Source organism: Dipodomys merriami, unplaced genomic scaffold (genome assembly GCF_024711535.1).
Source record: "Dipodomys merriami isolate MVZ:Mamm:240054 unplaced genomic scaffold, mDipMer1.0.p SCAF_17, whole genome shotgun sequence".
NCBI lineage: Eukaryota > Metazoa > Chordata > Mammalia > Rodentia > Heteromyidae > Dipodomys > Dipodomys merriami.
The window spans coordinates 31,404,915-31,420,358 of NW_027203048.1; the positions used below are offsets into that span (position 1 = coordinate 31,404,915).

Below are 15,444 nucleotides of genomic sequence, written 5' to 3' on the forward strand. Positions count from 1 at the left end.
TGTGCAGTTGATGGACATGTTTCTATGTGTAGTTTGTAAGATCATTATCACCTTTTGAAATTAATTTTTTTAATTATCACTTCCTGGACTGTACAAATAATGTGCTTTAGAAATTTGAGAAGCCCATTTAAGCAAATAAGACACAGATGAGGGAGCTTGGGTGTACTTGAGCTTTACTCTATTTTTTCTTCTTCTGGGATTGAGCCCAGGGCTTCATGCGCCAAGCAAGAGCTCTACCACTGAGCTTCATACTCAGAGCCTTCTCTTCATTGTTTTTATGATTTAATTTTGAGGGCAGGGTCTTGATAAATTGCCCAGGCTAGCCTCAAACTTCCGATCCTCTTGTATCAGCCTCTTGAGAAGCTAGGAGTTCTTGTGTGTGGTGTCATGTCCTGCTAGCTTTCATCTTGATATTCTCTCTCCCTTATGTTGTGCCAACAGTGCATCATCAAACCTTGCCAGCTATTTGTTCTGTTTGTGGTAAGTGGGTGGGTAATGGTCCACTGACCATGGGTGAGCTTCAATTATGAAAGTGGGGAGAGGGCTGGGAAGGTGGCTCAGAGGTAGAGTGCTTGCCTTGCATGTGTGAGGCCCTGGGTTCGATTCCTCAGCACTACATAAGCAAAAAGAAAAAAGCCGGAAGTGGCGCTGTGGCTCAAGGTGTAGAGTGCTAGCCTTGAGCTGAAGAGCTGAGGAACAGCGCCCAGGCCCAGAGTTCAGGCCCCATGACCAGACCCAAAAAAAGAAAGAAAGAAAGAAAGTGGGGAGAGCTCTTTGGAAATGTGAGGGTTTTGTAGTGAAGTATTAAGTAACTTTTATCAAACAATACTTAACTCAGTATAAATTCCTTACTGCTACGTAGCAGTATTAGCAGTTGTTTGAATCCTTGTTAAAAAGCATGCTTTTTAGTCTGGTTTTCTAATCTTTCAACTCCCAGGATCTCCATGTTTTTACATCTTCTTAGCACCATATTGTTTCTCTATTATCTTTCCCTTTCTCTCTTTCTTCTCTTTTTCCCTTGTCATTCCCCTTCCCTTTTCTTCCTTTCTTTAGAATTCAGAATTTAACATGGTCTTTCAGGATTGGGAGATAACATTGTTATCCCTATAATTGGGTACATTTCTCTGCCAGCTCTAAGTTTGCTTTTCCATTGATACACATCAGTGTTTCTGGTTCTTCCTGGGAGAGTTCTAGACTCTGAGGATTTTTGTTGTGGACAGAGAGATGTGTTATTGTTTGGTGAAAAGTGGCATAGCGAGAGAAGAGTCCCCTTTTTTAGGTAGAAGTTTTTGGTGAAAATGACTTGAGATGCCCTTTGCTAATGGAAAGACACTAGATTTAAGAATGTCACAAGGGTTGAGGGTATGACTCAGGCTGAGCACCTGCCAGGCAACACAAGCCCCTGGTTCAGACCAAAGTAACCATTAAAAACAGTAACAACAACAACCAGATGAGATAATTGTGCAGTCCCATTGTACAGATAAAGAATTAAGTGATTTACTAGAAACTGCAACTTTGGTATTTAAATCATTCATTACTTATACAGCATTATCCAGCAAAAACATAAAACATATAAATCTAGTTTACTCCTATTTAGTATTTTTTAAAGGTGTAAAGGCCAGGAACAGTAGGAAAATCACACATGTGCGTGCATCTACACAACACAAGTCAGTTCATGAGTACATCTCTTTTTGGACTGACACTCCTTCCCCCCTCTTCATTTCATTTTTGTTTTCACCATTTCTTCTGGTGTTATCTAATCATTGGTGAGAAAACGTTTGCATACCATTTTGATTTATGTTTCTTTGTCTCGTGCCATAATTCTTCTGATGGCTGGCCTTTGATGACTTGATTTGTGTCCAGATTTGGAGTGGGCAGTCTTTTTTTTATTGTGAAAATACCGTACAGAGGGTTACAATTACATGGGCAAGGTAATGAGTGCATTTCTTTCTTTTTTCTTTTTCTTTTTCTTTTTTTTTTTTTTTGGGTGGGGGGTCCAGTCGTGGACCTGAACTCTGGTCCTGGGTGCTGTCCCTCAGCTCTTCAGCTCAAGGCTAGTGCTCTACCACTTGAGCCACAGCGCCACTTCCGGCTTTTTTCCTTTTTGCTTATGTGGTGCTGGAGAATCAAACCCAGGGCCTCATGCATGCAAGGCAAGCGCTCTACCACTGAACCACCTTCCCAGCCCATGAGTGCATTTCTTACCAAGCATTATTGCCTCCTCCTTTGTTTCCCCTTCCCATCCCCCGCCACTCCTCCCCCCCGCGCCAAAATTGTAAAGTTCATTTTTGACATAACATCTTGTACATCTTATTGGTGCAATGGGTCCACCTGTATCCCTATTTAAACAATTTGTTTTTTTCCCCTTCCCCTCCACAAATTATATCAACATCAAATACAGTGAAAACAGGGGTTAATATCATGGGGGAGGGACATACAAAGCAACAAAGAAATATCTTATAAATATGTTAGACACAATAGCAAGAAAGAAAAAAAAACCTATGTCTGAGACAAGCAGAAATGGTCAGATAAGTTGATGTTAAGCAAAATGAACCCCAAGTTAAGGAGTGGACAATCTTTAGCTCATCTAGTATTGCCTGTTAGCACTACTGTGTTGTCCTAGAATATGCACCATACTGTGGGAAAGCTCCATCACTCCCTTCCTGTGTTCACGTGCAAGTGCATACACGTTCCACTGAGATTTTATACTTTGCTAGTGGTGTGAAGGAGATACTGAGAGGACTTTCTCTACTGCATTATCTGAATGTGAGCCAGACAAGTGCTTATTCGGGATCTGGGTTTTCTGAAAAAAAAAAAAAAAAAATAGTGTGGTGCTCTGCTATGCTGTGTAGAAACCAGGCCATCCGTCCCTATTAACTCCTTGTCTCCTCTCATGTCCTCCTACCACCTGTACAGTTGTGCTTATCTAGTTAGGAAATAACATTTGTGCTCTGGTGGAGGTGTGCTCATGGGAACACCTGCTACCCCAGCAGAATATTTCTGCCTTTGAGCTGGTGGAGCCCAGGGAGATGATCACTCACTGTCCTGCTCCAGGGTGCATAAACACTGGCAGAGAAGAGAAGGTGAAAGAAGGAGTCGGGAGGGGAGAGAGGAGTGAAGAGGAAAGACAAGGGGAGCAAAAGGAAGATAGGAGAAAAAACAGAAGGGCACCTAATCCTTCCCTTGCCTTTGAACAGACTTTACCAAGAAGCCTCATTCTACCATGAAGCCATCTAGGGTTGAGAGCAGGGGCTGCTGTGTATAGGTGCTGTCTTAGCCAGGAGAATTGATAGGTGATCCAGGAGATGATGGAGAGAAGCCAAAGAACATGTGTGAGCACCATGTGCAGAGTCATGTGTTTCTTACCCAGAGGAGCAGCCTTACCCACTTCACCAAGGCAGCATCGACCCTTGCACACATCTCCTCCCGAGAGGAGACCTGGTGTGATGGCAGGAGGCTGGTGGGTAGACCTTGGAAAGAGAGACCACCAGCATCAAGCAGAACTTGAGATTGAAGTCTCCCCTTTCTATTTCATTTCACATGTAATGGTTTTCCTGCCTTATTTGATTATTCAATTTTCATGTACGACATGTCACCTGGCATAGCAAATAACAATTTTTAATATTTCCCAAATACCTTAATTTTTTTTTAGTTTTGAAGTTTCCAAAAAGAAAATATTCTCCTTTATTCTTTTTTGGATGTGTTGAAGGCTGTTGTTATGTGCAAAACTTGATTTGTAGGAACATTTCTTTTTCCACTGCTATTGTTTGACAGTAGAATTTATGGAGTCTTTAATTCCTATTTCCTGCATGGGGAGCAGGAAATGTTTCTTTTTCTATTTCTCCCTTAACCCCGTGACATTAAAATAAATTCTTGCTAAAACTTACAAAAGAAGTGGAATTAACTAGTTGTTTAAGGCCTTAGCTTGTAACCTTATGTCCTCAATGTCAGAGTGAGTTCTTTCACTCTGTGTTCTTTTTCTGTAAGAAAAAAGCAAAAAATAACAGTTGTCTTGAGACTGGGCAGATTCGACATGGCTACTTGTAATCCAAGTAGCCTGCCTAAAGATGTTTTCTAGCTAGTGAATAACTGAGGCTCTTAACTACAGAGGGAAGGCAGGAAATGGACAAGATACTAGCACAGGGCTGGCTGCCACCTTTACTTTGGTGTGCATCTGACTGCTGCCCACCTGGTCTCCTTTCCTCCATGAGGCCAGCTGACTTGTAGGTGGGTTTTCAGGTCACAGTGCACATGCCTTATGTTCAGAACGGAACTAAACAACCATCAAGAGTAGTGTAGCAGAAGCCCAAGGCATTTTCTTTGCTCTCTTGTCAAAACTAGCAGTCCCATTGGAAGTTACTGGGGCAATAAAAGAAACAAGAATAAAAGAAACAAGTCTGGGCTTTGTGGTCTAGACCACCAATGTGTGGGGTTTTGAGGAAAGAGACGTGTGAGAGCAGGATGATTGGAAATGCCTCCAAGGAGGGAAAGATGTACCTTGGCTGGAGCCTTGGAAGGTGGGTGAGCCAAAGTGAGGTGGCTATGGAAAGGAGCTTCTGCGTAGCTAGGTTAAATGTGTTCTCATGCCAGGCAGGTCTTTGTGAGATGATGACATCAGCCCAAGGAGTAGCCTCTACCAAAGAGGGACAGATGGAAATAGAACAGTAGGGGAAGGAGACATGGGCTTGCTTTTGACATGGTAGATAATAATGAGTCATTGAAAAGTAAGTGTGTGTGTGTGTGTGTGTGTGTGTGTGTGTGTGTGTGTGTGTGTGTGTGTGTGTGTGTGTGTGTGTGTGTGTGTGTGTGTGTGTGTGTGTGTGTGTGTGTGTGGTGAATAAATATGTAAGAATAGCAAATTGGGTAGACAAGTAGTACATATAGTGGAGATACACTAATTGTAAGTATATCATTGTATGTGCTTATGTCCTTTGCTTTACTTAAACGATCATCTTTCAAAGACCTTGTTTAGGTTTTGGTATAACTGGGTAAAACAAAGGAACTTGGGCGGTATTCAAATTAGACTATTCTTGTTTCCTCCTCCCTTTTCCTTTCTTTTCAGTGAGTCATCCCTTTTTATTTAACCCTTCCCTGTCTTCACAAAAGCGTTATGAAAGTTCTTTTAATTTGGGCCAGGGGAAATGTCCCGTTTTCTTTTTCTTTGTTTCTTTGCCAGTCCTGAGGACTGAACTCAGGGCCTGGGCACTGACCCTAAGCTTCTTTTGCTCAAGGCTAACATTCTACCACTTGAGCCTTAGTGCTACTTCCAGCCTTTTCTGTTTATGTGATACTGAGGAATCGAACCCAGAGCTTCATGCATGCTAGGCAAGCACTCTACCACTAAGCCACATTCCCAGCCTGGAATGTCCCATTTTCATTGTGAGCCAACCTTAGGAAATGACCCAGGTCTACAGATGGCAAAACTATGTTCACATTTAAAACAATTAAAAAATCTGAAATAGCTGGGCGCCAGTGGCTCACGCCTGTAATCCTAGCTTCTCAGGAGGCTGAGATCTGAGGATCAAGGTTCAAAGCCAGCCCCAGCAGGAAAGTCTGAGAGACTTTTCTCCAGTAAACCACTAGAAAACCAGAAGTGGCACTGTGGCTCAAGTGGTAGAGCACTCACCTTGAGCTGAAGAGCTGAGGGACAGCACCCAAGCCCAGAGTTCAAGCCCCACAACCGATCCAAAAAACCAAACCAAAACAAAACAAAAAAACCTGAAGTAGTTGTGTGGATAGCAGTTGGTACTGCTGAACTTTCCTAAACTTCCCATTCCTGTGCTCAGTAGTAAGTTGTGTAACTTCCACGATTCAACAAACCTAAGGAGTAATTGGTTACCATTCCTTTAAGTGAATTTTTCTAAAGCTATGACATAAACACTGCTCTTGTAATAGATGAACTTGTGGTCTTTTTGGTTTGGGAAGCAGTGTGTGACAGACTTTGGTGGCCTGGGGCCCATCCCTAGACTGTTGTATGACCTGTTCCCCCTGTGTTCTCTCGTTTCCAGCCTAAACCCACCAAGGGAAGAATGCGCATCCACTGTCTGGAGAATGTGGACAAGGCCCTTCAGTTCCTGAAGGAACAGAGAGTCCATCTTGAGAACATGGGTTCCCACGACATTGTGGATGGGAACCACCGGCTGACCCTTGGCCTCATTTGGACCATCATCTTACGCTTCCAGGTAAGGAACTCAGCCCAGAGAAGTAAAGCCTGCCTCCCAGGTAGAAGCATCCTATCCTGGTGGAGTTGGCTTCCTCCAGAGGGATCAGGAAGTCCAGGTTGAAACCATACCACAGAACCAGAACTGCAGAGCAGATGTGGCATCTAGCCCTTAGGACTGGACTGACTGGCCTTGAAGGCATGTAGAAGCTACTGCTTCCTCCTGCGTATTACTACTCCTGACTCTTGCCAGTGATGCACACCTACAAGGCATCCCAGCCCACCACTTCTCCAACACCTCTAAAAGTCTGATCTTGGCCACTTGGTTTTCAGGAACAAAAGTTAAAGATGATAATAATAATATTAATACTAAGTTACTAGTACCAGACTGTCTTAACTTCTCCCAATTGTGCCATGCATTATGGAGTACTTTGGAGAGAAATTGTTAGGGTTCTGGCTCATGTGTGCTGTACCATTTTCATCTTACTCTCCTTGGGATGTGAGGAAGCTGTTTTCAGGGGAAAGAGAAAAGCCTTACATGTGTTTGACTCTGATCATTTTTATGGAAGTATATTAGTGAGAAGGTACCCTAAAGGGGAGAGAGGGAGCTCTGATGGTGGGAGGGGAAGAAGGAGAGACCAAGGACAGACCAAGACAGAGCACTCTGAGACTGTTAAGGATGAAGCTTCTTGAGTCCCGGTTCATTTTTTCAGTCTCCGGGGGCATTCTTCATGCTAATAACTTTTCAATTAAAAATTTGAAATAGAGGAGAAATTTCTTACTCTTAACTGTTTTCAGGTTACTCTGCAAACAGATGTCCTGGGTGACTGTATTCTGTGTGCCTTTCCTTCCTGCTTACCAACTTTCATCTCTGATAAAAATTGATTTTTTTTCTGGGTTAGTACAAACTTTGCAAAAAAAAAAAAAAGCAGAAGAAATATCAAATTATAGCTATCTTATTAAACCTCTGAAACCAGCCTGTGGCCAATCCTTTTTCCTTCTTCATTCCCTGAGAATGGAGTCTTGTGGGCAGGGGTGTGTGTTAAAGGGCAAGAGATTAAAGTGAAATTAACCGAAAGAGACACTGACCTGACTGGCTTGTTCCCAAACCTCAGCTGATTATCTGCCACCATTGGGAAAGCTTAGTAATTCAGATTCCCAGGGTCCAACTGCAGGGATTCTAATTACTTAAGTCTGTGAAAGATGCCATTGCTTATAGAGTTAATTGCAACAATCAAGGCCTTTTGGTTTCACACACACAAAACTTATAGGTACATTTTCTATGCACTCCTAAATGATTTGAAAATGTAGTGAATATCATTTACCAATTATTGTTCTTATGTCTTATGCCAGCAAAGTTGACAGGACAGTCACCAGTTTTGGAGAGTAAAGCACTGCACTGTGCTTGTATTGCTTTAGGCACGTGGTGATCCGAATATGGAAGGACATCATCCACTGTCACCTCTGATGGCAGATCAGTGCCCATGTCAGGAAGCCAGCACACACCCCCTTCCAGCTATGAATCTGAATTGGGATTCTCAGCACAGATTAGGTTGAGACCTTGGCAGTGTGCCTTTTCCTATACGTCAGTGTGTATATTCCAATGTGGATTTTCTCTGTTCTAGGTGAGAGGCATAGGGTGCCAATGTTAGTGCGTGACCTGCAGTGTTAGTGTCTGTCATGACTCAGCTTCTTCCAGTAGTTTTATTGGATGGTCACTTAGTCTACAGATATGTGTTGATTTCTATCTCATGTGAGACTTAACTCATCTTGTCTCCTCTGTGAATTTTCTCCACGTGTCCACAAATAGCTCTTCTCCCAACTCTTGAATATAGATACAGAAGTATTTCTCCTTTCGCCTGTGGAATGTGGAATTCTCAGCCCAAAAGTACACGTGTGTGTGTGTGTGTGTGTGTGTTCTCTTTAGCTTCTAGGACATACTATCCTATATATTCATAGTAGGAACCTATTAAATACTGACAGTAGCTAGAATTTATTTCTGTATGGACATATCTGGAAACAGATGGCTTTCTTCACAGAGAAGCTGACAGTAGTATTTAATGCATAAAGATCGAGCCTGCCTTTCCCTGTGAGTTTGCAACATTCTTTCACATTCATTTTCTGCTTAAGAGCTAATGAATCTAAGAAGAATTTAGGGTTTCTGTAGATTTGCACTTCATATTCTTGCCACAATTAGAAATGTGTTTTTTTAAAGTGGTTATTTGAATTCTTAGGTTTTTTAAAAATAGGTTTATAACTTTTTAACCTTAGATATTTTTTCCTCCTAGCTCTAGAAATCTCAGAAGGAATTCTGGGAGGTATTTGTAGCTTACATGGAGAGAGATCTGACAAGAGGAAGGGCAGCAAAACTTGGAATGGTTAGATCCAGAAGGTTAAAGAAGACTTCTTAAGCCAGGTGCTGGTGGCCTATTCCTGTAATCCTAGAAGCTCAGGAGGCTGAGATCTGAGGATTGCGGTTCAAAGCCAGCTAAGGGCAACAAAGTCTGTGAGACTCTTACCTCCAATAAACTACTCAGAAAAAGTTAGAAGTGGGGCTGTGGCTCAAATGGTAGAGTATTATTAGCCTTGAGCACAGAGACTCAGGGACAGCACCTAGGCCCTGAGTTCCAAGCCCCAGGACCAGCATTAAAGAAAAAAAAAAAAGGCCTCCTAGGCCACAACATCCGCTTCCAGTCCTATCTCAAGTTCAATTACATGATAAAAACTACAGACTAAAGGCTATTTAGAATATTAGTCTACAATCACATAACTGGATGCTGGCTCCTAATCCAAAAATGGAAATGTAGTCATTGTTACTGCCATGCCTAAGATGGAGATACTGAGGTAATCCAATGGTGGAGCCTCAGGTCAGGCCCAGGTTTTGGTACCCGTAGAGCAGGCTTCATGTATAATGTTGAACTTTGGCTTGTGCAGTACTTGAAATGTAGACCATAGAAGCACAGTATTTAAATACACTACCTTGGGAGTTTGGATCAGCTTTCGGGACATAGGGCACATAATATCTTCATCATTGGAGTCTAATCTTAGTGTGAAAATGGTTATGAAAAACCACAGCCAACGTTTCTCCAGGTGCTGACAAGGTTCCAGATGACTGTGGGCACCAGTGTGCTGCTAGCTTATCACAGGAAAGATGGGCTCTCTTGGGGACATGAACAACCTCTAGTAGGAAAATATGCAAGTAGATCATCTCCTCTTTAGCTGTATCTGTATGCAAAGTAGGAAACTCAGTTCTGGCTGGTGTTTCTAAGGTGATCTCGGACTTGAGGATACAGTTTTTATTGATAGACATAACATGTAATCTTCAGGGTGAGGTCTTTTTTACTCTGTATATAAATGCAGATCTGTTCTTCAGTGACTATTAAGCCGCTGATCCATCTGTTCATGTAATATCCCTTTGTACATCTTAGATCCAAGATATCAGTGTAGAAACTGAAGATAATAAAGAGAAGAAGTCTGCCAAGGATGCATTGCTGTTGTGGTGCCAGATGAAGACAGCTGGGTGAGTGGGAATGCAAAGGGCACTAGGGCTGTGTGTTCCAGGATTAAAGCCACTGCAGTCACTTATAAAGTGTTGACAGTATCTTCTCCTCGGCTTTCATTTAGTAGTCTTGTTAACACAGAAGCGGTTGCTATGTTGGCATTTCAGCTAGTTCTCGGAATGGAATAGAAGGAGTTTTGATTTATATTTTGGACCTGTCATTTTTCCTCAATCAGTTGCTCCGGAAGCTCCAGAGACCATTATATTTTGGATTTTTAAATCCTGGGGGTACTTTTAAGAGTCATACCCACCATGTTTTAAAAATGCAGTTTTCTCCTCCCCCTAATTTCTGCTGTTTTGGAGAGCTTTATGCAGTAAACTTAACAGTAATTGCTGCGTATCATCTGCCTCCTGCTTCCCTTCCTTTTATTCTCACACTAAAATTTAGTGAGGATATTTTTTAGAGAACTGCCTTATTTTGATTATCATTGAAGTTGTCTGAGTTCAGCTTATATTAAGCCTGCAAACTTCTCATCGAGTCTGTTTAGATCAAATTGGCTTAGGGTCATAAGTTCTTAATGAAAAGTGCTTTTATATCTGGTTAATTTGAGTTACTGTAAAAACTAGAGGTAGCTATAACTAATGAACGTGAAGTACATATTGCCTAATAAGCAGGTCAAGTCAGGCATGAGCCTTTAATCAACCACAAGTATAAATTATTAATAACTAGTATGACATACCCTAGCTGATTCATTGGGGGTTAAGTTACAAACCAAGGAACATTTTTAGGGAGGTACTGTATTTTCTAAAACTTTGTTCAATTAAATGAAGTAAGACAAAAAAAACTGTCATTCCTTGTCCCAGAGTGGCTTGTGAATTAAGATCCAGTGACTTGAAATCCCAGGGTCTTAGTAAGTAGACTAGAAAGCCAGCAGAAGCAAGAAAGTCTCAACCATGTCAAAGTTGTGGTCACTCTTTCCTAAATAAGTAGCAGTTTAAATCTAGGACATAGTTCACGACTTTTGTGAGATTGAATTAACGTACAGAAGAAGCTACACAGCTGTATATTTATTTTCATTGTATAAAAATCCTATTTGAAAAGATTCGTACCCTGTCATTATCTTAATTGATATTTGCTGCCTTGGATTTTACTATGCTTAGAAATATTTTTCTTGGGGCTGGGAAGTTGGCTTAGTGGTAGAGTGCTTGCCTTGCATGCCTGAGGCCCTGGGTTCGATTCCTCAGCACCACATAAGCAAAAAGAAAAAAGCCAGAAGTGGCGCTGTGGCTCAAGTGGTAGAGCGCTAGCCTTGAGCTGAAGAGCTGAGGGACAGTACCCAGGCCCAGAGTTCAGGCCCCATGACTGGACCCCCCCCCAAAAAAAAAAAAAAAAAAAGAAATATTTTTCTTTTTTAAGTACTGTATTGAGCAAAAGTATAAACTTTTATTTGGTAATTCTGTGGCTTTTCTCTTACACTTTGTCTTTGGCAGATACCCCAATGTCAACATTCACAATTTTACCACTAGCTGGAGAGATGGTATGGCGTTTAATGCACTAATACACAAGCACCGGTAAGTTGAAGAATTCAAGTTGACCACAATAGGGTAGAATATTTGCTGACATTCTTCTATAGCAAATAAGGGTGACCTTTGAGTCTCATATCCGTTGCCTCTGATTTTTGCATCACAGTGGAAATTTCTTCATTCCAGAAGGAGAAAATATTAGAGAATACATGAATTCTAATCTTGTAGTTTTTCACAACATAGTAGCTGTTTTAACATTAAAAATCATATCTCAGTATCAGCAATAATTACATCTCATTTAGTTATAGGATGTATTTCCAGGACATAATTTTTGTTGTTTCCTTTGTTGTTGTGTATAGGCCTGACCTGATAGATTTTGATAAACTGAAGAAATCCAATGCACACTACAATCTTCAGAATGCATTTAACCTGGCAGAACAGCACCTCGGCCTCACTAAACTGTTGGATCCTGAAGGTAAGAATTATATGAATGCTTGGTGGTTAGTGTCAAAGGGTTAATAACAAAATCTGATTTGTATTGGTGTGCAGTATGGCTTTGGGAATTAGCTAAAGAAGAGGAGCTTAAATATTTGGTTATAGGAACTAAGGATATAGGAGAAGGATGACATTGGACAAGGTTTTGGAAGTTGAGAATGACTTAAAACAGTGTGAAAAGGAACACGAAGCATCAGGTATAAAGGAAATGGACCAGGAAGGAGGAAAGCAAGTTTGAGGACCAAGGATTTAGTGGAAGTCCTATCCCAGTAAGAAATATACCAGGGAAGGACAAGGAAGTTAAGGGCCCCAAAGGTTAAAAACTTTTGAGGTTGTTCAGCAGGTAGTGGAGAGTTGTTGGTGGATCTTAGCACCAGCTCTAACAGTAGACAACCTATATAGGCACTCAATGAATGCTTGTTGATTGACATTCAATTGAGGGGAAGGGGATGCTTTGTAATAGGTGGAAATTGGGACATGAACCTCATTAGGAGGCTGTACTTTGCTTGTGAGCAACTGAGAGCTTACACTAGGAAGATGGTATTCGGGGAATGTATGATAGAAGAAGCAGTTCTCACAGTTTTATTTTCATGTATTTGACTACCTCCCATTCTCTGCCTGGAACTGATGGCTCTGCCTGTCACTCTCTGCAGCAGCTCACAGTCTGACGAGGTAGCACAGAGCTCACCTTTGTGGGGCAGCCCACTGGGTTCTCATCTAGGTTTCAGTGCAGTATGGGCTCTTAGGAATTTTTTCTAATGTTGAGAAGCATTTAAAATAGATTTGTTTGCAATGCTCGAGGTTTATAGTTCCTCTCAGTTATGAGCAAATATTAGAGGGAGAGTGGAGGGAGGGGGAGGAGTGTTTGAATGAAAGTTGAAAGTTGTGATAAATATAAAACAGGAAGCTTAGCTCCCCAAGGGCAGATGGAGGTCAGGGGACTGCCAAGCTGGTTTTTTTGCTACTCTCCAGTGTATCAGATGCACTGATATGTCTACTACAGGAAGCTGAGATAAAATTATCTTTGTGCTTACCCATTAAATGATTTCTCAATATAAACAGAAAGCTAAAATTACTTGAGTTACAGTAAATCTTTGTGTTTAACCCCTTCATTACTATGGGAAGGAGATTTTTCTGTGCCCTAGCACTTTGTGCTTTTACAAGTAACCTTTTTTTTTTTCTGTCACACTGACAAAAGTTTTTAATAACTTGCTCATATGTTCATCTTTCTAATATAAAAAGGGCATTGATGTTGCTCAGATGACAGTACAGGAGCTAACAACAGCAGCTGATGCCATATCCTGAGGGAGGGTTTATTCCTGATTCATAGTTATTCTTAGCCCCAAACACCCAAGTATTACTAGTTATTCACTTGTAGACAAGTTAGAAAACCAATTTTGGTTCCACAGTCTCTCCACTGTGTTGATGTTTCTGTTTATTAAATTGCATGAATGGCTTGCTCTCTTCTCCCCCCCCCCTCCCCCCCTGGCTGTCCTTCAGTTCTCTCCTTTGGACACATTTTGATGGGACCGAGGTGATAGAGTCCTTAGGTAGGAGCAGTAGCTGTGTTCTCGATCTCATTAGCACTGGCTGCCTTGGTGAACCTAGATTGGGATCCCTGCTCTGTGCCCTACTGTTCTCATGCTTAAAATAAGAAAAACTCTGTGTGTGTGTGTGTGTGTCTGTGTGTGTGTGTGTGTGTCTGTGTGTGTGTGTGTGTGTACGCGCACACACACGCACATGCACATGCCAATGTTAGGACTCGAACTCTGAGCCTGTACATTGTCACTTAGCTTTTTTACTCAAGGCTGGTTTGCTACCAATTGAGCCACAGCTCTGCTGCTAGCTTTTTTTTTTTGGTGGTTAATTGTGGATATGGTCTCATGGATTTTCCTGTCTGAGCTGGCTTCAAAGCAAGGTCTAGCCTCCTGAGTAGCTAGGACTATAGAAGTGAGCTTCCAGCACCCAACTGATAAAAAACAATCATCTCACTCAAGGTCTTTTGGAGAATAGGAATGCAGATATAGTTATGAATATATACTGAGAAAGAGCCTGATTCAACTATTGAGAACCATCATGTATGTCCTGTTGTCAATCTGTATGGGGCTTAGTGCTTCCTCAGTATTGCCTATTTGTCATTCATATTCATTCACCTACTCTCTCAATAAGTGTTTATTGATGATGACCCACTTTGTGCAGAAAGCACACTAGGAAAGTGGAATGGACTAAGGGACCAAGGCAAAGTTCTTTCCTTAGTAATTGACATGTGTAGGCAAATAAAACACAAATAAATAATGACAGTCAGAAAGTGGACTATGTGATCTCAAGCAGAATCCTAAGGGAACAAGGGAGGCAATAATTCCCAGCTATGAGAATGAAAAGAGGCTGTGTTGGGGTGTAACATTTGCTCTGTTGAGGGATGGAATGTAAAAGGCCCCTTTAAGCAAAGCAAGTTGTGAAGAAGGAAGGAGAGCCATCCATATTGGAAAATATGGGACATGCCTGGAAAATGGAGCGAATCATGTTTGGTTCAGGGATAAGGTATCGAAAGAGAAGTAGTAGGCTGTCAAATTAGGAATGCACATTACTTGGTATTTAGAAGCCTGATAAATATTTGAAGAATAGGTAAATGAAAAAGAGAAGAAAAGTTAGAGCCCAATTCTAGAACACTAAAGGGCTTACTCTTAATTCTTCAGACCGAAGGGCACTTTTGAATACTTTAGCGATAGGAAAATGTGTTTGTGCTGTGCTCTTAGGTCCGTCTGGGTACATTGTGTACAGTCAGGAGGACAGTACTCCCCAGAGAGGGAGCATTGTCCAGGTCTGGTTATGTGACTGGTTATGTCACTCAGTGTCGGAACCCTGAGAGACAATAAGAAATAGATGATAATCACTATCCCACAATACTGTGAAATTTGGGAAATTATGTAATCAATCACAATAAAGAAAAAAAAGAAATAGATGATAAGGAGAAATAGATGACTGAAGACTGAGGTTAGGCAGAGAGATTCTGGTGCCATGAGCAGAGATAGGGTATTAGAGATTTGGTGTTAAGGATTGAGATAAGACAGCAGGGAGATCAGCATGGTGTCTGTAGCAGGCATGTTGTATATATTCTAGGGTTCAGTGAATCAGTGATTTGCTTTCATTCTTATTATCCTCAAAATGAGTACAGTTATTTCAGCTTATTCCTGCTGCCTGGGTGGCATTGTGAGCACAGCCCTCAACAAATTCTTCTCTGCGTTTCAGATATCAGTGTGGACCACCCTGATGAGAAGTCTATTATCACTTACGTGGTGACTTACTACCACTACTTCTCTAAGATGAAGGCCTTGGCTGTTGAGGGAAAACGAATTGGAAAGGTGAGCTCACACCGATTTAGTGAGTTCTGTCTTCCTGTACTATAGCTGAGCCCCTTCTCATTCCATGCACCCAAATTTGCCAGTAGCAAACATAGTAGCTTGGGATGGCCTCATAAGTAGCAGAATACCAGGAGAAGCTGCTTCTTCCTCAGGGGTACTAAGAGGCAGATTGATGGATGAAATGTCTAGAGAGAGTTGAAGGGGATCTCAGATATAAAAACTTCTCTTCTCACCCTTTCCAGAAAATTGGGCGTTGCAGTCTGATTGGGGTGGTTAATGTCATGGCCATGAAACCCTACTCTCTCTAAATGAAAAAGCCTCCATCATATATTTTTTTACTTTGTGTGTTCACCTGTTATATTTTTCAAACCACTTTAGACTAGATTACATTGTCTTCCCTTGTG

At 41.5% G+C, this 15,444-nt stretch overlaps 1 protein-coding gene across 4 annotated transcripts in view; it reads left to right on the forward strand.

Moving 5' to 3' along the window:
* The window catches only part of Sptbn1 (spectrin beta, non-erythrocytic 1), a 188,551-nt gene that overhangs the window by 123,582 nt on the left and 49,525 nt on the right, over positions 1-15,444 (forward strand). For all 4 annotated transcript variants that reach the window (XR_011372528.1, XM_070025629.1, XM_070025627.1 and 1 more), the window contains 5 exons: positions 6,009-6,182; positions 9,589-9,680; positions 11,151-11,231; positions 11,543-11,658; positions 14,928-15,040. Coding sequence is in view for 3 of the 4 variants with exons in the window: in XM_070025629.1 (XP_069881730.1) it covers positions 6,009-6,182; positions 9,589-9,680; positions 11,151-11,231; positions 11,543-11,658; positions 14,928-15,040 (576 nt within the window). In the remaining variant the exon portion in view is untranslated. The remainder of the gene's footprint in view (positions 1-6,008; positions 6,183-9,588; positions 9,681-11,150; positions 11,232-11,542; positions 11,659-14,927; positions 15,041-15,444) is intronic.